Source organism: Fopius arisanus, unplaced genomic scaffold (genome assembly GCF_000806365.1).
Source record: "Fopius arisanus strain USDA-PBARC FA_bdor unplaced genomic scaffold, ASM80636v1 scaffold00090, whole genome shotgun sequence".
Classification (NCBI taxonomy): Eukaryota; Metazoa; Arthropoda; class Insecta; order Hymenoptera; family Braconidae; genus Fopius; species Fopius arisanus.
In genome coordinates this window covers 90,000-115,004 of record NW_011887829.1, presented here as the reverse complement: position 1 = coordinate 115,004, position 25,005 = coordinate 90,000, and the positions used below count along the sequence as shown (strand labels likewise).

Below are 25,005 nucleotides of genomic sequence, written 5' to 3'. Positions count from 1 at the left end.
TATCAGGAGAACAGGAGAGCGAAGGAGGTATCTTGTAGAATGAAAAAGACAAAATTCAGAAAACCAATTTTTATCAGGAGAACAGGACAGCGAAGGAGGTATCTTGTAGAATAAAAAAGACGAAATTCAGAAAACCAATTTTTATCAGGAGAACAGGAGAGTGAAAGAGGTATCTTATAAAATGAAAAAGACAAAATTCAGAAAATCAATTTTTATTAGGAGAACAGAAGAATAGAGAAAGTATCTTGTAAAATGAAAAAGACAAAATTCAGAAAACCAATTTTTATCAGGAGAACAGGAGAGTGAAAGAGGTATTTTGTAGAATGAAAAAGACAAAATTCAGAAAACCAATTTTTATCAGGGTAACAGGAGAATAGAGGAGGTATCTTGTAAAATGGAAAACGACAAAATTGAATTAATTTTTTTTACACATTTTGATTTTTTTTTCATCCTCCCTCCTGCTTTCTCCAATTTTACAAAATACTTCCTTTAGTCTCCTGCAATTCAACAAAATTGCAGCTAATTACGTTAATTGGTTATCTTTCTAATCTAAAAATACAAAATTCCAAATTTGGTGCGCTTGAATGGGCAAATTCACAACTTCCATTTATGGTAGCCCGTGGATATGTTGAAGTGAGCAGGAAAAGTTAAAATTCCATCCAAAAGAGGTGGAGAACAGATGGCGTTGGGCTCCAGAACGCAGTTAGTGCGAGAGAGATGAATAAAACAAGAAAAATTTCAAAGAGTGCAAGAGTGACACGTGCACCCACTTGAATTGTCATCGATAGAAGCACTGAAAAATATTGAGTGGTTGAAATTCCTTTTCTGAGGTGAAAATAATTAGCCCAAATCGTCCCGTGTTCTACCCCACTCTCTCAACTCACTATTTTCCATAAAAAATCACTGATTTTCCCCGACATTTACTCAAATATGTGACGTATTATCATTTGTTATGCCGACAGTTCAAGCATGCTAATCAAGAAACCAAAGAAACAATTGTACAAGACCTTTTTCAAAATCGGTAAGGGATTTCTTCTATTCGAATTGGCACTTGCTGGGGGCTGCTACGTCGTTTGGTCACGGATGAATCGTTCTCAAGGTCAGTATGACTTATCTACCCCTCACATTTGAGGTTAATCGGTGGTAAATATCGTTGAATGACCTCCCTCACTTTCTCAGTCGTCGAGCGATCCAATCTGCTGCAACATCCATATTTCTTCTCCCTGAAATCAAAATAATAGTGAGATTAGAAATTTTCCCCTGTTTTTCAAATATGAATATATTAGCATTTTAATTCCATTTTTCTGTTTGCTTTTTTTTCTCTATAGATTTTCGGCATTACATGTCAGAAAACTGGCCAAGCATTCTTGAAAGCTATTACAGTATTGGGGAGACGATCAGCAGTGAGAATAAAAAGATTAGAGAGTATGATTTACTGACGTGGGCGAATTCAAAGAGTTAGACAAGATAGCAACATTTTTCGATAGTGTGGGTAATAACTTCATCATATATTTTCAAATTTCTTTCCTAAAATCTGCATTTCTGCAACACCCATTGCAATTCTGTTATTATTTTAGCGATTTTCAACATTTGAGGATGAGTATTCATTTGTAAATAACCGCCTAGGAGACAACAGGAATTGACAACAACGGAATTGCTACTCAGACAGTTACCGAGTCGACTGACGGACAGACACCCCCCTTGCGTGTGGCGCCCCCCCTCTCTTGGGGTGTAGTACTACGATACCGCTGGGGTCACTCGAACCCCCAGAACTGAGCCTCTACTTTAGTCAATCCTCTGTGGAGAGCCCTATAATCTCTTAACCTATTCCGAAAACTTGTGTCTGCAATTTCCACCTCCAAAAGCCTTTGAGGCAATTCGATTTTTGTAATTATTAGGGCATTAAAAGTGTTAGGTGGCTCAATTATTGGAATTGTAACCTTATCATTGGGATAATCAACACAAATGCTTAATGGCGGCCGGGAAAATAGTATTTTTACTGGCTAGTGGTACTGGGATTGGCTATGTTTTGATGAAAATTATCACACCGGATGAGAGAAATCTTCCTTTAGAGGTAAACTTCTGGTGAAAATGATCTAAGATCGTCTTGTCAGAAATGTTCTCCTTGCAGTTGAATCATTGAGTTTTTTCAAACATTTAATTTCTAAATCGGTCATTGGGATTGAATAGAATGACGTAAAATATAAATGCGTGAATTTTTTTTTTGCAGAAATTTCCGAAGCAGTCGAACGCCGTAGGATATAACCCCTGGGCGCCCTTTCAGCAAAAATCTAAGCCTATGTCATCCCCAAGTGCAACCTCATCATCTTCCCCTGAGAAATAACCCAGTGATGGAGTCCTCGGAGGTGATAAACAGTGACAGCCTTCCTGATCGTATCAACAAACGTGATCGCGAGCGAAAAACGATAATCGAACGTCGACGAGAAGAAAAACAGCAATTAACCGTCGACAACGAACAGTTGGGCTACTTTAAAGATGCCTTTTACGCTTCATGTAGCCAGATTAAATCCCTCCTGGACTCTGCCCCATCAACCCCCAGCCCCTCCCTCCCCAGTCTCTTCGACAAAGTCAGCAAGGAGGTCCTAACCCTCAAGAATTACCTCTCACAGTCTAAAATATTCCTCAAGGTGTACGACATAAGACGAGCCCAGGAGACTCTCCAACATCTCGAAAACGAAGCGTCAGAGCTCGAGATGAAGCTCCTCCCAAAGAAGAAATTTGGTTTCAAGAACAGAAGAGTTATAAAAAAACCATCGGACACGAAAACTATTGACGTCACTGATGGCCTAAAAGACCTCACTCTCTCCGAAGGAATTGGAAATGGCACCACTAGGCAGAATAACGATCTCACCGGTAAATTCAACGATAGTGCAAGCACAATTACTGGAAAAACTGACCAACGACTCATTCTCGATGTCGAAAATGTCAATAAAAATGATGTTTTGCTGTCGGATTTAACGAGATGTAGAGTTATCATCTATGGAGCACCTTCGACCGTTCACATGGTCAATATAAAACAGTGCACAATCCTCATTGGACCTGTCTCGTCCTCTGTATTTGCCCATAATTGTAATCAATCGACATTTGCTTTTGCCTGTCAACAGTTTCGCCTCCATTCCTCATCTGATTTATCCATCTACCTCCATGTTACGAGCCGAGCAATCATTGAAGACTGCACAAAGATAAGAGTAGCGCCTTACAACTGGAGTTACGAACATCAAGAAAGTCATTTTAAACTAGCTGGGCTCGATGCGAAAGTTAATAATTGGGATTCTATCGATGATTTCAATTGGCTGAGTTATGAGAAACAGTCGCCCAATTGGGGAATCATAAAGAGTGAACAGAGAGTGAAGAATTGGGACTTGTGAAGAAAAACCATGTTTCACGTTTTTATTCGAAAATATTCGGTAAAGTTTGGCGAATTGATTTTGTCATTTATCCGTGTATGTTCGCGCTTTTACAGAAGATTAATAAATGCACGTAATTGATGAGTTCAGCGAGTTGGGATTTAAAATAAATTTCTTACCCTCACCCCCAGAATCTGGTGGATCTCATCGACTCGGCATATGCGCCATATCAACGGCCTGACATTGATACGGCAGTTATGCCTGTTATGGGCGCCATTAGTTTTTCTCTCCATCGAAAACAGAGGTTAGAATCACTGGCACATGTCACATTGTCAAAATGTAAGTCAATCTCCAGAGACTGCACAAATCGAATATGAGATAATAATACTAAATAACAGTCGAGAATTTACCCCTAACACTTTGAAATCAAACTATATATTTTTAATACCATCCCACTACAATGGACACTCACGAAACGCTCCACAGAATATTTGTAAACACCTCTACATCTGGATTTACACTTGTCAGTATTCTCGATCCGTCATTCGAAAACGATCCATTGAAATTCATTCACAAAGTCTTCGATATTTATCAAGCGAGAGTTGAAAAAAATACTGTTGATGATAAACTGCATGAAGCCTTTTACACATTGTTGTGCTACCAGTACCAATTGCACTCTCAAAAGAAAATACACGAGACTGTTAATCACTTTTCTAATAAAAAATTAATGAACAATTTGAGGAAGACTTTGTTCATTTGTGACGACAATAATGAAAATATTAAAGAAGTCTTGTATAATGTCACAGTCCTCCAGATTATTCTTTATCTGAGCGAAGAAAATTTACTGCAGTTATGGAGCGAAGCTTGTGATTTCATAAATCAACAAATTGAAATTGCCAACGATCCACAGACCTATTTTTCCATTATGGAAGTTTTCGCAGACGCGGCTGTCCTGAGAAAGAAATTATTCGAAAAATGCAGAGTGGAAATGCCTGTTAAATTACTGGAGGGAATTAAATGTTGGTTCCAAAAAATCGATGAGAATAAATCTGAGGAATGGACCCCCTTTCTATCACTACTTTTGAAGCTCACAAAAGCAGTGACCTCTCGTCAATTGGTACTCGATACGTTATGGACCTGTATAATAGAATATAATCCACATACAGAGAAAAAATCATTAACGCTTTTATGCGGTATGATAGATGATTTCCTCTCAGAAAAGTCTCAAGATGCTATAAAACTGAACGTCGAGTTCTGCCTGAATGACAAAATTTCACATCTCATTGTCGATCACTTGACATCGAACATCCAATTGTACAGAAAACAAGCGCAATTTATTCTCGACCTGATTACTGATTATCTGAAGGCATATTTCCAAAAAGTCGATGTTACCGATAAAAACGAATCAATTTTGCCCTTCATCTTCTGCAAGGACGGCCTAAATAGCGAAACCATCAAGAGCAAGTACTTCTTACTTCTAGAGAGTTTAGAAGAGAAACAAGCGCATCTAGTCCTCCCTGCAATGAGCCACTTGGACGAACTCCTGGATACAAGTATTACCCACGACCCCTTGCTCAACATCACCTGGGTGAGATGCCTCTTCACTCGTATCTTGAACCACGATAACGATAGAGTAATAAAAGCCGGAATCACTGCACTACTTCGAATGGAACTACGAATTTTCGACGATAAATTTATCACTCTGCTGATTGAAACCCTGAATAAGACATTTCTCTACGAAGATCAGAGCTCAAATCCTCATCCCCAGGTTTTCAGGGATTTATCACAGATGATTATCACAGCAGAGCAGTCCGAAATTAATATCACCAGCAAATTAATCATTGCGGCAGCTAACATTAACTGGGCACCCATTCCCCTTTTTTACATGCTCGAAGCTCTTGGAAATAATAGAGAATTGAAAGCAGCGAAACACAATACTTGGAGTGAAGAGGAATTGGCAGCTCTGAGGATAATAATTGACAAACACGTGAAGAAACAGATGAAAATAATGAGAGCTCCGACATTGATGAATATCCTCAAGTGCATTACGATTTACGTGAAATCCACATCGGATTTAATTAATCTGGGTAAAATATTTTATTCTATCGCCAGTGATAAAGTACTCAAACGTGGAGATGATAACTGGAGGCTGATAATGGATTATTTGAAAGAGAATATTACGGAGAAGCTTGCATTAGAAAATACAACTGAGGGCTTCGCCCTTTTGAAGAATGGTAGCGAAAATACGAGTGTTGAAGCCCTAGCAATATTAATTGTTCTTCTGTGTGACACTGGGAATATATCAATCGCAAATAGCTTACGTGAATTATTCATTCCACTGATTAATTCGTACAAAAGGCCATACGCTAATTTCTCGGTTTTATCTAAAACCTTGAAAATGATCACTTGTCTGATAAATCTTGCACCCCGAGAAAATGATGCTTACGTCATCGCAATCTGTGAATTTTCTCAGTCGATATTCGAATTAATTATGAGCAGTTTGAGATCCAACTGGCCCAAAACGTACGAATCAGCTACAATTTATGTGGAGGCACTTGGTGCTATTCTCAAAATTCGACATTTATCTCCTACTTTATCTGCATTAATTAACGCCAAGATTAATGCTAAAGACGATGAGCTGGAAGAAATTGTAGGTCTCATTAGTAAGAGAGACACTCCTCTTATTCGATTGTGGTACACATTGCATATATTATGCTTGATTGGAGATAAAGGCTGTAACTTTATTTTTTATAAGCGTCTTCCCAGGACATTTGCTACTGAAGGAGACGGAAAAATCGTCTCTGAGTGTTACGGTCGGATGGCCTATATTTATTATTATGTAATTGCACGAGAGGAAAAATTGTCTGGAGAATTTGTTGATGAATTCTTAACAGATAAAATTGCTGCCCTGACATCAGCCAGATCTGACCATGCAATCCCAGCAATTACTGCAACTCTACGTGAGATCATAATTAAATTGGCCAATTGTGTCGAAATAATTGAAAGACAGACTCAAATCATTAAAGATATTATCGCAGATTTGTGGCAGAATTTGTGGGATATGAATAAAACCTCTGAATTTTGGGAGTCTGCTGCACAGTTGATGCAGTTGTTATTAAATGAAGATTTCCTCGGTGTGATAGAATTCCGAGAAATATCTGTATATTATGTCAATGACATTATTGCCAAGACAGATAATACTTCACCACTGAGATGTATGCTTTTTACACAGATGATGCACCTCTCAGGCGATAATATCATAATTTTTAGTGATTCGATATTGTCTTCTTTTCTGCAGACAGACATTGGAAAAATTAATAAGAGAATCGAAATGCAGACATGCTGCTATATTTTGAAAAACCATACAATCGATATTTTGGATGAATACTTCAAATCGGGACTGGGAGTTTACACAGATGTGATAACTCGAGCAGCCTTAGTAATATTAATGGCAAGAATGGATAAAAAGAACTCGGCAAATTTTCATGATTGCGTCCAACAACTCCTCTCAATGTTCAAGAAATTGGAAGGCAAGAGATACTTTGGAGATTCGAATGTGCACAGGGTGAAGCATCGAATAATGCAAGGAATTTTATTAATTCAAGAGAATATCCTCGAGGATGATATCGTATCAGTTCACGATACTCTGTGCCATTCAATTTTAATTGAGAGCGATCAGCCAAGTGTTAGGATTATGAAAGAGTGGTGCCTTGTACTGATTTATACGAAAAATGCATCATTATTAGATCGAATCTGGGATCTTTTTCATTTAGCTCGTGAAAATCGACCAGGAAGCCTTACATCTGTTGTATCAATCGTCTATCACCTAGCCCAGACATTATATCCCTCCTCTGAGACATTGAAATTCCTCGAGAAGGCTGTAAGCCACATTCTACCTGGCTGTTTCTCTCAACAATTTATTGTTCGATTATATTCTCAGGTGATATTGGACAAATTGTTAAAGATGATGGACATGAGTTTACCTGAGCACACTGATAAATATGAAAGCATTAAGAATGCTGTGAAGGAAAGTCTTCGATATGGAAATTTGATGACTAATTCTGTCAAGTTACTTGAAAATTTTTATTTTTCGATATTTAATCCGAATAGAAATTTGAGCCTACAGAGCATTTTCCATGAAGTTCCACGATTGACGAATGTTTCAATGGATGAGTGGATCACGACCAAGATTTTTCAGTCATTACAATCGACAGGAATATCACAGCTGGGATTCAGGATTTCTGATATTCAAGGGGACTTGAGTACAGTCGAAACTCCAGCAGAGTTGAATGAACCTGGGATTGTTGAATCATCTTCATGCCAAAATGTTTTGACTGATATTCAGAAAAAAATAATGCCATCCACATCAGGGTCAACCCCACTGACGACGAGACAGAAATTCATGATAAATGATACTGGTCTAATCGTGATTGCCAGTTTGATCGAGGGTCTGCCTAATCTGGGAGGACTTGCCAGGACAGCAGAAATTTTTTGTGCAAGAGAACTGGTTCTCAGCAGCAAAAGATACATTGAGAATAAAGACTTCCAGAGTCTGAGTGTTACTGCAGAGAAATGGATCACAATATCAGAGGTGAAAGCCCATGAATTACGCGATTATCTACTGGAGAAGAGATCGATGGGTTGGATATTGGTTGGTGCAGAGCAGACAGTCAATAGTATCAATCTTATTGACATGAAGTTCAATGAGAAGACAATTCTGCTGCTAGGGTAACTATTTCTTTGTCTAGGTTTTAATTGACAAAATAAAAAATTTATTCACTTACTTGGTTATATTTTCAGAAACGAGAAAAATGGGATACCAGCGAATTTGATTCAATTAATGGATACGTGTGTAGAGATCCCTCAGGCAGGAGTTGTTCGATCACTTAATGTACACGTCACTGGAGCTCTTTGTATGTGGCAGTACGCACAACAACATATTTTTTCACTTCTCTAATTATTCACATCACTTTTTAATCATTCACTGTAATTTAATTATAAATATTCTGAAATAACTTGAGACGATCACTTAACACCCCGTGCTCCCATCTGTACTGCTCGTCTGCTCGCCTACTAACTGATTCATTGTCCGAATGGGTGCCTTTTCTGAGAATCGAATAGAAACGGAATTGTTGTCAAACATTTGACCTTCGGGAGCGACCCGCTCCGCCCCTCGATGAAATATCAAAACAAAGGGGACGATTTCCCACGTCTTCCTGTGATCCTGTTCCACGCCCCCAATTAATGTTTTCATGTCCTTATTGGTTACTATTAAAAAGGCTGATACCTCTTCAATTATTTTGATATTCATTTTATATAAAATCACAGGAAAAATCCTAAGATCGATCCTCTTAAGATAGGGGGGTTATTCGGGCAAGGTTTAAATAAGTTGACAAATGAACTTCTCATAATCACAACAAATGTTATAATAAACCATATTTTTACAGTCGCTGTTACATTGCAGAACGAACAAGTTACATTATTCGACGGAATTATTTCATCATCCATTATCCATTTTTCAATAATAAAATAATCGATATTTCTTAAACTCTCTCACATAATTATATACACCTACTCTCCTCTCTTCCTTCTCAATAATCCTGGCGATGCTCATACCTTAATATCTTAGCATCAAATGAAAGCAATGAGAAAGAGAGGTAGAGAGAGAGAGAGAGAACTGAAAATTTTCCCAATAACGAGAAAATAATCAAGTAGAACGTAATGAAAAAATTTGTACAGAAGACGAGTTAAGATACCTTCGACCAACCCCTCAATTCTCCAATGGCAATGATTCTCCCCCTTTTTACATTTACGTATTGATTTTTTCTTAAGTACACAAATTGCGTAAGTACCAGTTGTGCTTGAAGAGTGATTCCTACTCCATTTACTTAACTTTTGATTTATTGTACGTCTTTGTTAATTCACCTCGAGTTCTCCCACCTGATATTCCCATCAGATCTCCATCGTTACAGCACTCTTGACAATAATTTAATAGTAATTAAACTAATTAACAATGAGAGAGACAGAGAGTGATTTCTTTTTTTTTTCGTCACGAGAAACGATTTTTTTGTCGTTATCCTTCGTGAAGACACTGAAGCTTTTTTTTTTCATCATTTCTTTTACTTCACTAACAATGAAATAGTCCCGGTGATGAGGGCGTGTACTCATCACCGAGAGGAATACTATTTTCGTTTAGGAATGTAGTAAATAGGTGCAATAGCGTGCTGAAGATGAAACCGAGATAAATCATACAATAGAAAAGAAAGAAAATCAAGTTCAATATCTGCATTAGTTTAATATATATCAATATTTTTTTGCAAGTCTTACCGATTATCGTGAGCGCTCAGCAGCTCAGGTAAGTACGTGGTAAAATCAATCACTTCCACAATTGGAAAATGTAGGAAAAAAAAATTCAATAGAATAATCTAACGAATGCCATGAGTTTTTCTTCGAATTATTTTCGTGCGTATCATCCATGAATTCAATTCGTAATTTTTTCCAATTCATCCCCCCCCCCCACGATTTACAAGTTAATTCATAGATAATTAAATAACTAATGTTTTTATGTACAACGCGTATAAGAAAGTTGGGAAGCGTCCAAGAGAGATGGAATTTTTCCTGTAGAAAAATTCTCATCGAGTTTATATTTCACTCGAGGCAGTCATTCATATCCACCATTTGTATTTATCCCATCGTTTTTTCCTCATTTTTCTTACAATTTTTCTAAATTTCCGATAAAAAGATGATCCAAAAGGGTGCGCCGCTAGTTCTTATCCTCTGGGTAGAAAGCCACACGACGCCAATACTGATAAAATTCACGTACATGGTGGAGCAAAATCGACCATCAGATGTCATTAATTTTAATACTAATAGCTCCCGTTTTGCCCCACCCCCCACGACGTCATCAATCATTATATTCATATATATAATATATATTTGTTTTGTTTGTAACAATGAGCCCAACGGTTAATAAATCAATTATCGTTAACTCGATCAAATACTGTACGAGTATTCTCTTTATAATTTCATTTCCATGCCTGTGATTATCTATTTACTCATATAAATCGATTTTCTCTAGGAAGGAAGCCTAAGTACATCATTATGCATTCTCCTCTCATCATTTTTGCATTAATCAACGTCGTGCAGAGGTTTGATGGTGCATATAAATATAATAATCCTCACCTCATTTTTATCATCGGAAAAAGCACTAAATTAATGGTGTCTCCCAATATCTTGAAATTTATTTTACTCCTTTTTTGTTCATTCTCATTTTGCAATTACCAATTTAAACCAGCCGTTTTTTTTTTCTTTTTTTTTTTGCGAATTGCAGTAGTACACATATGCGGCGCCTTAAAGCGTTTATATAAACAAGTGCCGCTGATCCTCGACTGGAAGCGGTTGGTCATAAGCTTATTTGTTGCACTTTTTTTCATTAAGTTATTTTTGTTTAGTCATAACTGTGCTATTGTGCGCTTCTAAGACTAGCTGAAATGTATACCACAGTGCACGGTTATTCCGGATTATATTTATTTCGAAAATGAGCCTTTTTTTCATCACCGAAGTGGAGAAAATGGTTTGGGGTGAGAGAAAATTGAGTTGTTGAGCTTTGCTAATGAATTATTTCTCAATTGGGATGTTATATTTGTTTGTTCGTAATGCCTGTGGAAATATTGAATAGAAAAGTCTAGAAAGCCCAAAAACATCTCACCTCTAAGAGTCCTCCTCTCCTAAATATACTTTCTGTAGAAATCAGCAATGCTGTTATTAAATTCCGGACGCTACAATTGCACCTGAAAAGCTTGTGTTGCATTTGGAACGATAAATGGATTAGTAGCAGCGTTTGCTTGCCTAAGATTTCTCGCAGCGATTTCCGCCCATTCGGCATCGAAGGGATCATTGGGTCGGGCCCCAGTTGAAGGAGAAACACTTGCTGAACCCAGAGAAAGAGCTCGTGCGTGTAGAGGAGGTGCTCTTCTCGGTGTCTGAGAAGGTGCAACGGCTCCGGTAACACTTCCAAGCCACTGATCTGGTCTCGGGAGATCTGTCGTCGTGATTTTTTCGATTGCGCTGGTATCAGTGGAAATGGTCGTAGAACCGCTGACATTCGGTGAACTTGTCACTGGAGTCATCTGATTCATGGGGATGGGAGATCTGTTGACGGTCGAGGGAATAGAACTCCCCATGGAGGAGGTTGAGGCTGTGCTGAAGGCTGGACTGGCTGTTGGGGGTGTGCCGAATGGTCCTCCACCACCCTGGAGGGCTGGCGTTGACGTTAACGTCGAGGCATTTAATCTACTCATTATGGGAGTCAAGTTACTGGTAGAATTGAGAACCGGAGTAAGACGGGAATTCGTCACCACTGGGGATTGACCGTCTCGCCAGGTTACCTCCACTTGCGTTGTATTTATTGTGACGTTAATTTCTTCATCATTGTTGTTATTGTTTGCATTTTTATTTATGTTGTTGTTCAAGGTGCTTGAACCATTTTGCAGATTCAGGTCGTCGAGGGATGAACTAGTTTTCACTGGAAATATATTTTTTTTTCGTTTTCACTAATGATAGGGATGGCTAATGGCCAAGGAGATAATCCGTTAGATTGCATTTTCAATATAGATAATTATCTGTATAGCTTTCCCACATTTTTACAGCTCAATTTTCAATTAGTGTGACGAAATGGGCATAAATCCGATAATGCGACTAAAATTATTACCTTGGGTCGTTGTGGTGGTTGTAAATAGTTGCTCAGTCACTGAGTTCAGCGCCGAGTTTGATGGCAGCGGTCCAAAGTCATCTTGTCTCGATAGGAGTTGGAGATCATGGGATATATGTGCACATAGCGCCGAAAGACTGTCCTGTCCACTGGGCGATATCTCAGGTATCGGACTCACTGAAATATCAATCCACCACCCTTTAAATTCGCTTCTATCATATGCACGAAACAATTTCGTACACAAAAATTTGACGCATTCGTTGAGAAAATCCCATTGAATTTCTGTAAGACTTTCATCAATAATTTTACTACGTTTCAGTTGCAGCGAGTGCGAAAAGTTTTTCAATGAAATTTTTTCATACAGGTCGCTCTGTCTCATCGACTTCTGAACAAATGAAACTATTGTTCCTTCGTTCGGAAGTGAGTACAATAGAGGTTCTCAGCGCGACAAAATTACTGGAGATGGGGATACTTTGTTTGCTACTGGGATACTAATACTTGACGATAAGAGTGTGTAACATTGAGGGAAATAATTAGCGTAATGAGAGAATGACCTTCGCCATATCCATCAAAGTCTGCTTTGAAAGAAAAATCCAAGCGTTAATTCTAAATTTTTTTCAACAGAATTGAGTCGAAAAAAACGCTCGACGTTAAATAGATTAATGGATGAAATCAATGAAATCCCAATGGGAACAATTTCTTGATTGTTGTGAGTTAATAAATATTTACCGGGAGGTCTGAGGGGCATTATGTGCGGCAGGGGCGGCAGGCGTGTGAGATCGGTGGGCTCTAAACTATGGCTACGTGTTCGCTCCAAATTGCTGGGAAGATCATTGACGCGCAGACTCAGTTGTCTTTTGAATGGTGATGCTTGATTCAATTGATTGAATCCACGGAATGACCCCTGACGCTCCAGCATCGATGGGGTCGCATGCGGTCGTTCTATGGCGAAAGGGTTGTGCACTTGTCTAACTGGTGGAACGTCTGTAATCCCATATAATTTCATCATGTTATTCCCCTCATCAATATTATAGATATGAAAATATATGAATATTTAACGTACCAACTGCCCTTTCTCGACTATCCTGCAGCCTTTCAGTGAGACTCGGTTGCCTGAAACTGCCACTCCTCGTAAATGTCGAGGTCCTGGTGTCAAAGGTCATGGTGACACTGCACTCTTTGTCCCTACGCTGCTTCCGCTCCAAACACGCAGCAAATGCACATCCCACTGCGTGACTCAATCTTTCTCCCTTTAAATCACAATTATAAGCTCGTCGGTGAACAAATAATTTTACCGTCGAAGAGGTGGAAATGAGGGGACAAATAGATATTTTTACAAATCGTTAAACAACCTGAGCATGAAGCCAGTATGTAACCTTGTCCAAACCGAAGATAAACAAAAACCTCATAATGAAACAAGTACAGGTGATCTCATTCCTGTGCCACTCGTCCGTAAAAACCACCGGTGAATGCAAATTAATCATAAGAAACGTTGAATCACACCGTCTATCAATAATTATTTATAATCATGCAAGGGAGCAATAGAAGGAGCCGTTCTGCATCGGAATTTGTCTGAAAAAAAAAAAAGGAATGACTCACCGTCTCTTTGAGTGCCAAGAATCCATGACACATCCAGCGTTTAGTGGTCCCATCTCTGCAGATGTAGCTGAAGCCCTTCTCGTGATTTCTATCAGGTGCACAGAAAGAGACTTTCTCGATAGTTTGATCGACAATGAGACCCTTCGTTTCATCTTCCACTACCCGCAATCCATCCCCCGACACATGGAGAATCGCCCTCACTGGCCTTCTTCTTGAATTCTATCGAAATTCCACATAAAATACCAATATTGAGTCTTGTTTTTTTTTTTAACATAAAACTGCAATCGTTATGTCAAATGATTCTCACCCTCAGAACTTTGAGAGCCTCTTCGCAAACCTGCATTCCCCTCGATTCGAACACTTCCACGCAACCTAAATACTGCAAAAAAAAAATGAATTCAATCGATGATTAATGGATTTTTAAGAGGTGGTATTGGTGTTTAGATGAGCCAGCGAATGACTCACTTTAACGTGGAATGCACAAGTAGCAGATCTCACAGCACTTTCATCGGATTGCCACTGATGTGGTTTACTAGATTCTGGGATATGCGCATCTTTCCTTCTCCTAAAACTATCCCTGAAACTTCTCCTCAGTCGATCCATTCGTTTACCAGGTGATCTCCTCTCTCGTTTCTGCAAATAACCGTTGAAAAAAAATCATCAGCACAATTATTTCTCAATAAAATTTATCATTCCCACAGCGTTCGGATAATTCTTGAAAAATTCTCCCAGAGGGTTGAAAGGTTCAGAGGCAGGGAATATCAGAGTCTGCAGTCGAAAAGCCTGTGATCGAATCTTGAGGCCAGTTCCCAAAGAATCTTTTTATAATAGGTTTTTACCCCTCGGGGGGCTTTATGAACGACGACGAGAATCTCCCCTAATTCAACGGCATATCAATCCCCTCGGGGGATCGAGCTAACTCCGAGGGTAAATCGCAAGGGCTTCATCAGGCAAGTCTCAACTCAATCTCAGGATATTTTCATCATCAAAGACTAAATATCAAATGCCCTGTTTTTATTAAGAGACGAGATTAACGGGGATGCGATTTAATTTTAGCGATGGATACGTGTTGAGCCGAAGAATTATAAAGGCATGACGGGTACGAAAAGCCCATGAAAATGGTATTGATGTAACGAACCAGGAGTTGTAAACGGTGAAAGCTTCGCCGGATGTCAACCCATCCCACACGCGTCTTCTCATCAGTCCCTCCAATCCATTGAACCGTTACCACGATAATCGATACGAGACGAGGTGGAGACACATAAACCCTCATGTAACCTATGTAGAGGCAATTTTTCAAACTCATTAGGGAGTGGGACAAACTACCTCAAGCATTAAATTGTTTCGACGTTATTATGAGGAGTATGCATTATTCTTGGGCTTCGACGTGGCATTGCGTTACTCATTCAACGACCCCTGGTGATGACTCAGAATGTCAGGAATTTCTATATCGAATGAATGCTGGAAGAAATTTTAAACGGTGCGGGGAATAGGGTTCAGGTTCGCTCGTATAACGTATGACGAATTTCAATGGAAAAATCCATCTAAAACCCCCTGTCTCGATATTTTATCATGAAATCATTGCCAGATTCAAATTTAAAAATAGCAAGATGAGTTTAAGATAAATACTTGTACAGAATAAGTACTGGAATTGCAGTAGTGTGTACATCTGACACTGACTCTACTAGCTGTAATCCTTTCACCATTGGTCTTGGGTGAGCAGGTGCAATGCATGCGAGAAAGTTAGTACAAAAGTGGAATGCTGGAAAACACATTGCCATATGAATTGATGCCATCAGTCACAGTAGTATCCATTGTCACAATATCCCGTCAACTACACGTTATCCTCGTTACTCTCGTTTTACTAAGCCCCTCACATAAAAAACAAACACTTGCTCCTACCAATTGACATTTAACTCCTTTTTTTATAACTTCCAAAACTTGGATATGTACAAAATGAAGAGCCTTCTTCTGATAAATGATGGAGATACCAGTTATCCTTGAGTCGAATCCCGAGGTACGAAAACCTGTTGCGGGAGCTCGTCGAACCGTACCATCGGCTTTTACACATTTTACGATAGTTTATCAAACCCCATGTATCGTCCATCGATTCATCATCAATATCGACTTTTACTATAATATGATTTCAATAAATTACCTCCATAGATTCTTCAAATTTTATATTCAATTTATCATCAACATAATAAATACTCTGATAAATTGCTTCAGCATAAATGTACACACTTTCTCAAGCAAAAACTTATGGCAAAAATGTGGAAAAAAAATTCTCTCCCGTCCCCTCTCTACGAGCAAAATTACGCAATGACAACGTCATACTCTAGCCTATGGTTGCATGAAAAATGCTAGCATCACGCGATATGTCACAAAAATTGAGAGACAATTTTTTCAACAATCACCTCGTTCATCCTTAACATCAAATTACCCCGAGTCATTTATCCTCAAATTACGGGAAAACCGAAAAATCAGCCTTTTGTTTTGCGTCATAAAAGGTAAAAATTGCATCTACACACGACGATTTCTAGTCGTTACGTTTCCCACCCGGGATTTTTCGAGATAATATATGTTTTATTCGATGAACAGTAGCATGGATAAGACTTGATATTTTCGCTGTAACTAGACTTGGATGTCCTTGACGTGGGCATAATGATCTGACTGTCGATTGCACAGCGAACGAGGCGTGCGAAAAAATGGAATTATTGTTCTCTACCCACGTCCCGTTACCTTTTCGCTCTGCCAATTTTTTTTTTCGCACCCAATGGTCTGTCAATTTGACGGGGAAGGAGGAGGAATTGTCGACGTTAAGGGAGGGTTTTATTACGTGCAGAGGTGAGTTGAGAGCCACTGGACTGTGGAACGTGGGAGTCGCGAGGGATAAGAATAAAAAAATTGTCGAGACCCAATAGACTGTATCCCTCTGTTCCCTCAAATTTATTATTCAAAGTGACAAAATGTCCTAATGGTTCGGCAAAAAAAACATACAGATCGAAAGTGAAGAAGAAAGTCCTACAAAATCGATTTACCATAAAAACATAACAGAAAAATGAACTCATCGCCCCTTAAAAAAAGTCTCAAAATTAACTCGAGGATGAGGAAAAAATATAGTGACGGAAGAGAGTATTTTCCGGAGGAAATTTCATGAAAAGCAGATGCTGTTAGAGACTCCTGCCTGCACAGCTGTCTCATCTCCAGCAACATACTTCAGAAGACATCTGGAAGGCACCCAATACTATTCGGCCCCAAACAAAAAATCCAATACAACATTCAATTCCTGAATATTGTACTCTACATTTCCGTCAATTAAAAAATTAAGGTAGGTTATTATTATTCGTATTTGAATATTCACTGGTTTTTCATTGTTTGCCAATTATAAAGTGAATAATATGCATTTAGCTGACGCATCCTCCTTGCACAATTCTTCATTTACAATGAAACAAAAAAAAAACATACCGATAATCTGAGAACATTTCCCCCATAGCTGGTAGCCCTTTCGAGTGGCTGATGAGCGGACGGATGATTGCCCATTTTGTCTCCGATTAAAGCACCCTAATTAACCACCTCAAGTCTTACTCAAGTCACCAAAAAAGTCCACGTTAATCCACCTCCTCTCACCTCGTCGAATGTTTTCACAACGTTTAGTAACTCCTCGCAACACAAAACTGATATCCACTGAGAGTTGTGATTTCATTCAATAAATTTCAATGCACAACAACCGCCAAACCACTGAGTCAGTCCCATGTTACCCGGACATTTTCCCCAAATATTGCCTTTTCATGGAGAACACTAACCAACTGATAATCAATCGATCGGCGATCGACGATCGATCTCCACCGCCACTCGGACGTCCACTGATCCAACAATTCACTGCACGCGCTCACCCAACCTCTGCGCAAGCCCACAAGATCCCCTACTCACTATCAACAGAAAATTACTCAAATTCTTCATTCACTATTCACAGGCAAGAGCCGGCTTTTCCAAATAATTGGGAAGAAACAATGAGAAATTCTTGAGAAATTCGAATTTCAAGAAAGTCGTAACAGGACGCGCGACAGGTAGAAAAGCCCTCGCGTAATATAAGAGTGATAGCCTTTCTCCTTCAAAAACTGGTCATACTCGTTCAGACCATGTAAAACCCCAGGTCTAACTGACGTCACGCCCTCAGCAGAAAGAGTGGGATTGACCGGTCTCTCCAGGTTCTCTCTCGATCATGAGAGTTCATATTCTCCTGTCTTTCTCAGACGAAGCCCTCCAAGAGCTTCCAACTCGTTCGATTCCACTCATTTTCTCCTCCTAACAATGACAATTGCCCTTTTTTCCCTTCTTTTTTTTTTCTCTCTCGAGATTTCAGCGTGTCGAGGTTTCCAAATTTAACTGTTATTTTCCCCACGTTCCCACGTTTTTCCGTTGGACTGGCGTCACGCTCAAGCACCTTCCGGTGACCCCACCGGAACTTAAAGTACGTTTCGAATGTCCAATACTTGGCGAGATGATCAACTCAACAACTGCTCAATTTCACTAGCACATTTTTCTATTTAAATTTGGCGAAATCACTGCACTAATTTTTCTCGGATGAGCACAGTTGCACAGGTGGATTCGCGGCGAATTGTGAATTGTCGAAAGAGAGAGATTTTGGTAGAAGAGAAACAGTGGGGATTTTTTTTTCTTCACTGCAATTCTTAGATGAGTTTTCTACTCCAGAGGATGAGGAACACTCGACACGCGCTACCCCCGAACCCCCGCCCACAGTGGTATTACAGAAAGAACTGGCTAGCGTTTGTAATAACGAGAGGCCTCAATACTTGGAGAGTTTCACCCAAGTCGTCGGTTACAGGGACGGATGTACTTGGTGCTGTACCCTTCGTGCGACACCTCCTTTCCGGGGCTGGGTTTCATCCACTACCGGAGGGTTGAGAGGGCGCAGGGGTTGAAGATAATGTCTGGGTGTTGGGTTTTGGTGGAGGTAAAATTTAAAAAATTTTTCAACAATTTTTGGCGAAGGAATTTTTCAGATTTTAACACTCTTCAGGGCCTGCAGTTGAGGAGTGGGGGTAAAACAGGGACAGGTACGGGGGTTGCACATTTTGAAAAGTAGAGAGAGTGGGGTGTGCAGCTGCTATGGCAAATGGGCTTGGACATCTGCTGATGGGACAAAACGAAAATCCGATGGATGAGAATGGGTTTTTATCAGGGAAAATTCAACGGGAAATTCGGTACGAGTCATTCACGAGTCGATTGATAAATTTCCGATCGATTTTTTTCTCCCACTTAAATTTTATTTTACTCCACACGAATACGAGAATATTTTGTAATTACATTACTATTTGAATATTTTTTAAAATTAAAATTGATAATAGTAGACTGAAAGAAGAATGAAGGCCAATGAATAACCCACTTGTCTGGACGACTAATTAACACTTTCGAAATGAAAAAAAAAAAGGATATTCTCACAATCATAAATATTACATGGTGATATTACAGCGAATAGGGCAGCATATGAGTAAACGATGGAAAAATATTCTCACGAGTTGCCATATGGACCTTCACGTGCACCTATGTAGCATAGAGCAACACATGACACGCTATGTAATCCCTTAACTTGAGTGGATTGTCACGAAGCAGTTACATAGGTAACAAGCTCAGTGAAATAGCGTCTATGGAATAACGTACGCGGATGGTTTAGGATTGGTCAAGTACTGGGGTCATGCCACTTCGTTGTCAACTACATCTGTTTTGATTGAGCTAATCGTCTCTGACACGCGCTATTGCACTTCAACGCCCTAACTCAATTAATACAACCAAAACCTGCACTTTGTACTATTATACAAATGTCTTTCAACAAAAATTCAATATACCCATTAATGAATTAATCCGACAATGCAATTTGATAATTTGATATGAAGATAATTATTTTTTTCCTAAAAGAAAAAAATTATATTTCCTTTGGTATCCACCTGAGCAATTTGTCAGTTGCACATGCACTTGAATCGATACTCCTCAACTCACACGGATACACCGACTGCACAACCATCAATTGAATTAGTGACAGGGACAATCGAATAATGTTTGATGCGATGGAGTGACTCTGACCTTTGACATGAACATATGAATATGTATTACAGGTTTTGGTATCGTGATAAATAAGCGCGTTGCACCTTCCATTCGGTTTCTTATTGTTGGAAACGTAGACACATCTTTCTGGAAAATTTATTAATACACCGACGCTGTTGGATGGTGTTCGAGGGGTCAGATGGAGAGAAACGGAAAAAAGAATGACGGGGTTGATATGGAGTGCGAGGAGGGTTCCCACGACACCCTGTGCTCAATCTACCTCTCTCAGCGTATGGGAAACTAAATTCAGAGGGGTTGGAATATTTCTGTTGTACAACGCCACGGTCAATGAATCGTATTGTAACCGGTTGGCGCTCCAATTATTCGCTCTATACGACACTCGTCCTTAAATCGCCAATTAAACCGGATTTTATTAACCATCTTTTAATTACCTGTTTTCTCATTATTTTCATAATTAAAAAAAAATATTGAAAAAAAATCATTTTTAATTGGTACAATTAATTGACGCGTTATTTTTCATCCTTCAATTTATTCCCTCAATTATCGGAATTTTATGGATTATCGAGCATGATTACATGATGACTATTTGTCGATTCACAATTCGATCGATTAATCATACAAATTAGCATAATTTCGAATTTACATCGAGTTAATGTTTGTCGAAAGTGAGGTAACAATCTAGGATGATCCAACTCCCGAATCGATAATAAACTTGGCAAGATCCGTAAAAATCAATAGCATTTAACAATACATACTATTAGTGTGAACTATGAGAAATCGATGAAAATTCCGCAGGAGAAATGATCGCCAATGAAGATCATGCAAAAGTGCTTCAATTAATTAAACAAAAATTAATTATTCCCCCATGCTATTTAACCGTGCAGTCTGAACAAGGTTAATTGACACAAGTGGCCGAACCCTCAGTGAACATCACTGATTCTTGAGTCAAAATGGTGTGATATCAATGCACTATATAAGCAGGCGTATGAATGTCGTCAATGCTACAGTTGTCACATCTAAGCAGTTCAGAGCAACAATGAAAAACGCGGTGATTGTGTGCGCTATTCTCCTCATCTCGGTAAGTCTTAAATCTACCATTTTTTTTTAAATTATTTATGAGGAAAATTGTAGGAGAGTTCAATAATTTTGAGGTGCAATAAAATCCTTGGATATTCTGTTACAGGGGACCCAAGCCTCTTTCATTGGGGACTCAGTGACGGCGATTCAAGAGAAGATCGAATCTGGAATCGATGCTGCCATCAAGCAAGTTCAAGAGATAGTGCAAAGTGCACAGAAAAAGGCCCAGCAAATTGGTGAGGATTTGAAGGTGGAGGCTGAGGCCATCGCTCAACGCACGTACGAGCTCATTCGTCAACGACTTTCAGAAGTAATTACTCGTCAGATCAATTTTTTTTTTCTCATCGCGAGATATTTTTCGAAAGGGATTTATATTTAAATTTTAAATATCGCAACAGATTGACGAGAGGATCGTGAATATTACGAGCGTAGCCGGAGTCGACGTGGATGAGTGTATCAAGATCGGCGAGACCCTGGAAACCCCGGTCCTCGCATCAATCTCCAACATGAGCTCATGTGTCGTTGAGAAACTCCAACTGGGGAGCGGATACGTAGAGAGCATGGTGGCTGTCTCCAATAACGTTATCGAAACCCTCAATAATCTCAGGGAAGAGGCTAGGAATTGTTCTAATGAAGTTGATGGAGTCAAGGGTGCAACTAAGGCTATTCTTTGCGCTAATGTTGTAAGTAACTCCGAGAAATAGCGGAATATGATAACTATTTGTTTCAGGACGAATGGACGAATGGACGAATGTTGTTTCCGGGATTTATCGACTTGAATTATTTCGTTGTAGGCTGCAGCTAAAGCAACATGGGCAACGGCTAAAGGTGTCCCGTCAGTAACAGCCTCTGTCGCTAAGCTCTCATATCTCTTGGGTACGCTCCACATAACTCTTCCCTACTGCACCGCCCAACGTGGATTTATTTCTTTGGTACGTGAGTCTGACCGAGTTATTGCTGAGGTGCGAAGCTGTGTAGACCGTAAAATCATCGAGAGCAAACCGTCTCCATCTTCATCCGCATCTCCACTACCAGAACTGCCCCCACAGCTCTAAATTAATTGAAACCCTAATGTATCCCCTAATGTATCCCCAAATTTTATGAAAAGAAAATAAAAATGCATTGCGGTGAGAGGAATTCTCAAAATCTCTATAATTCCTTGCTGTCTTCTATTCTAGCATGGTTTTATCGATAAGAAGCCGTCAAGTGGAGGTGCATTTCTCTGAATAAATGGCGACGCCAAATTAAGCATTCGACCTAACCGCACTGGAGACAGTGTTTGAGGTCAAACGATCGGAAGAGACCGATCGACCGATTGCATGAAATGCTAATGCAAATGTAAATAGCTTTACGAATAAATAATCCGGGACAGCGCGTACGCCAGTCCCGACTATCAAAAATTATGCGCACGATATACCCAGTTTGGGTATTCGCAAGGTTCAGCCCGAGCCGATGGTGCAATGGCCCGGGCCTCGCCCAGAAGGAACCGCCTTCTTGATCACGGTATATCCTCCACGCCAAGTAAGTTATGAATTTATCACCCCATTAAATAACTTTTATCACATTTTTTCATTTATTTCGATCGTGGAAAATTCATTTTGCATAGAGATCTCTAGCGGGCAAAATGCTAATTCATATTATCAATTCTATACTTTTACTGGGAGAGATTTTCATTTGTTTCCTCATTTAATCGACATCTACAATCAAACTCCTGGAGATCGGCATTTTTTTTTCGAATTTTGATTAAGTCTCGGCTTTTCAAACAACTAGAAAGAGATGACAGTAAGATTTCCATCGAATTGAATTATGGGAAAAATCAGGCAATTAATTTCGATGCAATGAAGGCCATCTGTCATCAGCCAGGTAATTGCATGGCAGAAAATTTTCCAATGTGCTACATAAACAATAACAAACAACTGGATAATCAGCCGTGGCCGTTAAAAGCTCGTTAAATAGTTTGATTTTACCCAACTAGTACGATGTTTTAATCTGGCAAGCAGCGAAATTTGTTTATCTCGATTTTATGCTCCTTCATTACTTTAATTTCCGTCACGCTTTTACGAGTCGTTGCATCACGAACTCGGCAACGTGATGGTAACTGTTTCATAATGTCAGACACCAATGCATCGGCACAAAAACCAAATCGTAACTGCAGTTTATTCACTACCATTCCAAATAATCATCCAAATTATTCTACAAACGTCAATACTTGGGGAGAAAAATTCAATGAAATAACAAGAAGAAGAAGAAGAAGAAGAAGGAGAAGAAGAAGAGGAAGAGTCTTCTTGTGGAATATAATTTCCTCGAGGAGTTGGAAATTGAGTTTGTCAATCGAATTGTATGAATGGACTAAAAACACTCACTCGTGAATCCGTAGAAAATTCAGTGACCAACTCAAGCAAATGAATATTGAGAGGAGTTCGGAGGGAGAAAGCTGAGGTGAACCGGATATGGATTGATCAGTCAACTCGTCGAGATTAAATTTCTGAGAGGACAACTTCCAGGCGGAAATCAACAATCTTCAGTTTCGTTGTGGAAAATTCATATTTATTGGAACCATCGATAATTGAGTTTACACGAGCTCGTTTTATGAGAGTGGGAAGGACTTAGATAGCCCGAAATGTTCGGCTCTCAATTGGTGTTTGAAATGGTACTGGAAATTTCTTGGAAAGCTGAGGTGTACGTCGATCGATACCGCGTCCAATCCACCGCACCACGTGGGGCCCCCCCATGACGTCATTCGACAAAATAATCTACAATTCGAGGATCAAGGTCACCACTGCGGCAGAACGAAATCGCGAGGCTTACTGTCGCTGTTTATCTAAGAAGTTGAAAAAATAAATCACGACACTCCTGTTATTGGTGGAGGAGACACGCGGCAGTGCAGCAGGAAACGCGTCACGCTGTCTAGTCGAGAATTTTGTAGGCGGTTAGCGTGACGGGTAACGGGGTAGCTCACCTTGCTCTTTAAATCCATGTCGAACAAATAATCAAAAATGTTGATGGCATATGTTTATACATATGGTGTGAAAATGACGAAACGAAAACGATATCCAGCCTTCAAACTATCCACCTCGGCAAAAATCTCCCCTGACATTTCTCCGGCTCTCCTCGTCCCCTAACAATTTATTCCTCCCGACCGCATCTCAAACTCTCGCACTCCGAAATGGCCAAGTTCTGAGAACACGTGAACACCCCAAGTGAACGCCCAAGGGGGTCACCCTACCTGTCTCCCATGTTTAGCCGGTAACAAGCCATAATCGATAACGCGAGGGTTGAAAATACCTTCAGGTGGGGCATCCCAAAAATACCCCAACACTCCCGTTACCCCATCCTCAAAAAACCCCCAAAATGGAAATGATGATTCGAGTCGAGGCCTCCGGAAAGTAATGGCAAAAAAAAAAAAGTAAAGACTCACCCACCACGCTGAAGCCCCAGTGGAGATATCACTGATACGTCAATGACGACAGTAGCCAAGGTATCACGGGTATCACGTCACGACCCCCACCCCTGAGTTGCCCTATAGAATCTCTATCCCTCTGAAAGCACCACAAAATTCCAGAAAAAATCCATCAATTTAAATGAAAAAAAAAGAATAATCAATCGGATCGGTAAGTTCACTGAATAATTTCACCTGTACAAGACTGGTGTAACGAATGTGTGTGATGCGATGAAATCCGTCAACGCAGCAGGTGAACTACAAACTCACATGACACAAGTCGAATAATCCTAGCAAGTTGCAAGTACTCGGCCTAGCCACAAACCGTGCGTTATCACGCATTAATTAGCCAATGTCGCACTCAGCGAATTATTGAAGGCAAATACGTTGTGAATTCACCAGTTTTTATTTTGACTCCTCTCATTGTGGTGCTCCAGCGACGTCAAATTGCGGTAATGTTTCGTCTAGAGCGTTTAATCGGTGAAACCCGGCTGCCCGGCCAACGGATCTCACTGTTTTTAAGAGAGAGTTGTGTTACACTTGAAAGAAATAATAGGAGAACGGGAGAGTGGAGCCAGTGGTGCGGAGGAGTGAGAGAAAAATAAAACAACACCTTCACGGCGCCCCCGCCCTCCCGCCATTGCCGCCACTACCGCGCACGCCCCCACCGCCTATATCGTCTATAGCGTGGGCGCATGCGCTTTCCAAAATCACCTAAACTCACT

At 39.8% G+C, this 25,005-nt stretch overlaps 4 protein-coding genes and 1 long non-coding RNA gene across 10 annotated transcripts; 3 read left to right on the top strand and 2 right to left on the bottom strand.

The window, feature by feature from the left end:
- Nucleotides 1-338: 338 nt before the first annotated feature.
- Nucleotides 339-975, bottom strand: LOC105270522 (uncharacterized). Its single transcript, XR_892560.1, has 2 exons — nt 885-975; nt 339-793 (listed from the first exon to the last, which is right to left on the bottom strand). It is a non-coding gene; the product is annotated as an uncharacterized lncRNA (long non-coding RNA).
- On the top strand, nt 787-3,517 carry TBCC (Tubulin-binding cofactor C). Of its 3 annotated transcripts, XM_011311526.1 has the most exons (4): nt 787-1,099; nt 1,329-1,492; nt 1,578-2,074; nt 2,231-3,517. In XM_011311526.1, the coding sequence occupies exon 4, from the start codon at nt 2,352-2,354 to the stop codon at nt 3,387-3,389; it is 1,038 nt and encodes a 345-aa protein (XP_011309828.1). In that variant the 5' UTR covers nt 787-1,099; nt 1,329-1,492; nt 1,578-2,074; nt 2,231-2,351; the 3' UTR covers nt 3,390-3,517. The 3 variants fall into 3 exon arrangements, with proteins under 3 accessions (XP_011309828.1, XP_011309829.1, XP_011309830.1); XM_011311527.1 differs by lacking the exon at nt 1,578-2,074; XM_011311528.1 differs by lacking the exons at nt 1,329-1,492; nt 1,578-2,074.
- A 36-nt stretch (nt 3,518-3,553) lies between these two features.
- On the top strand, nt 3,554-9,904 carry LOC105270524 (uncharacterized). Its single transcript, XM_011311529.1, has 2 exons — nt 3,554-8,096; nt 8,169-9,904. The coding sequence occupies exons 1-2, from the start codon at nt 3,829-3,831 to the stop codon at nt 8,323-8,325; spliced, it is 4,425 nt and encodes a 1,474-aa protein (XP_011309831.1). The 5' UTR covers nt 3,554-3,828; the 3' UTR covers nt 8,326-9,904.
- On the bottom strand, nt 9,482-24,881 carry numb (NUMB endocytic adaptor protein). Of its 4 annotated transcripts, XM_011311533.1 has the most exons (10): nt 24,476-24,881; nt 24,260-24,380; nt 14,143-14,310; nt 13,985-14,056; nt 13,678-13,896; nt 13,142-13,328; nt 12,808-13,062; nt 12,633-12,653; nt 12,079-12,255; nt 9,482-11,892 (listed from the first exon to the last, which is right to left on the bottom strand). In XM_011311533.1, the coding sequence occupies exons 3-10, from the start codon at nt 14,278-14,280 to the stop codon at nt 11,147-11,149; spliced, it is 1,815 nt and encodes a 604-aa protein (XP_011309835.1). In that variant the 5' UTR covers nt 14,281-14,310; nt 24,260-24,380; nt 24,476-24,881; the 3' UTR covers nt 9,482-11,146. The 4 variants fall into 4 exon arrangements, with proteins under 4 accessions (XP_011309835.1, XP_011309836.1, XP_011309833.1 ...); XM_011311534.1 differs by lacking the exon at nt 24,260-24,380; XM_011311531.1 differs by lacking the exons at nt 24,260-24,380; nt 24,476-24,881 and adding an exon at nt 17,146-18,435.
- Nucleotides 20,632-21,978, top strand: LOC105270527 (uncharacterized). The gene is made up of 4 exons (XM_011311535.1): nt 20,632-20,842; nt 20,948-21,151; nt 21,240-21,524; nt 21,636-21,978. Exons 1-4 carry the CDS (start codon nt 20,729-20,731, stop codon nt 21,894-21,896), a joined length of 864 nt encoding a protein of 287 aa, XP_011309837.1. The 5' UTR covers nt 20,632-20,728; the 3' UTR covers nt 21,897-21,978.
- Nucleotides 24,882-25,005: the final 124 nt, after the last annotated feature.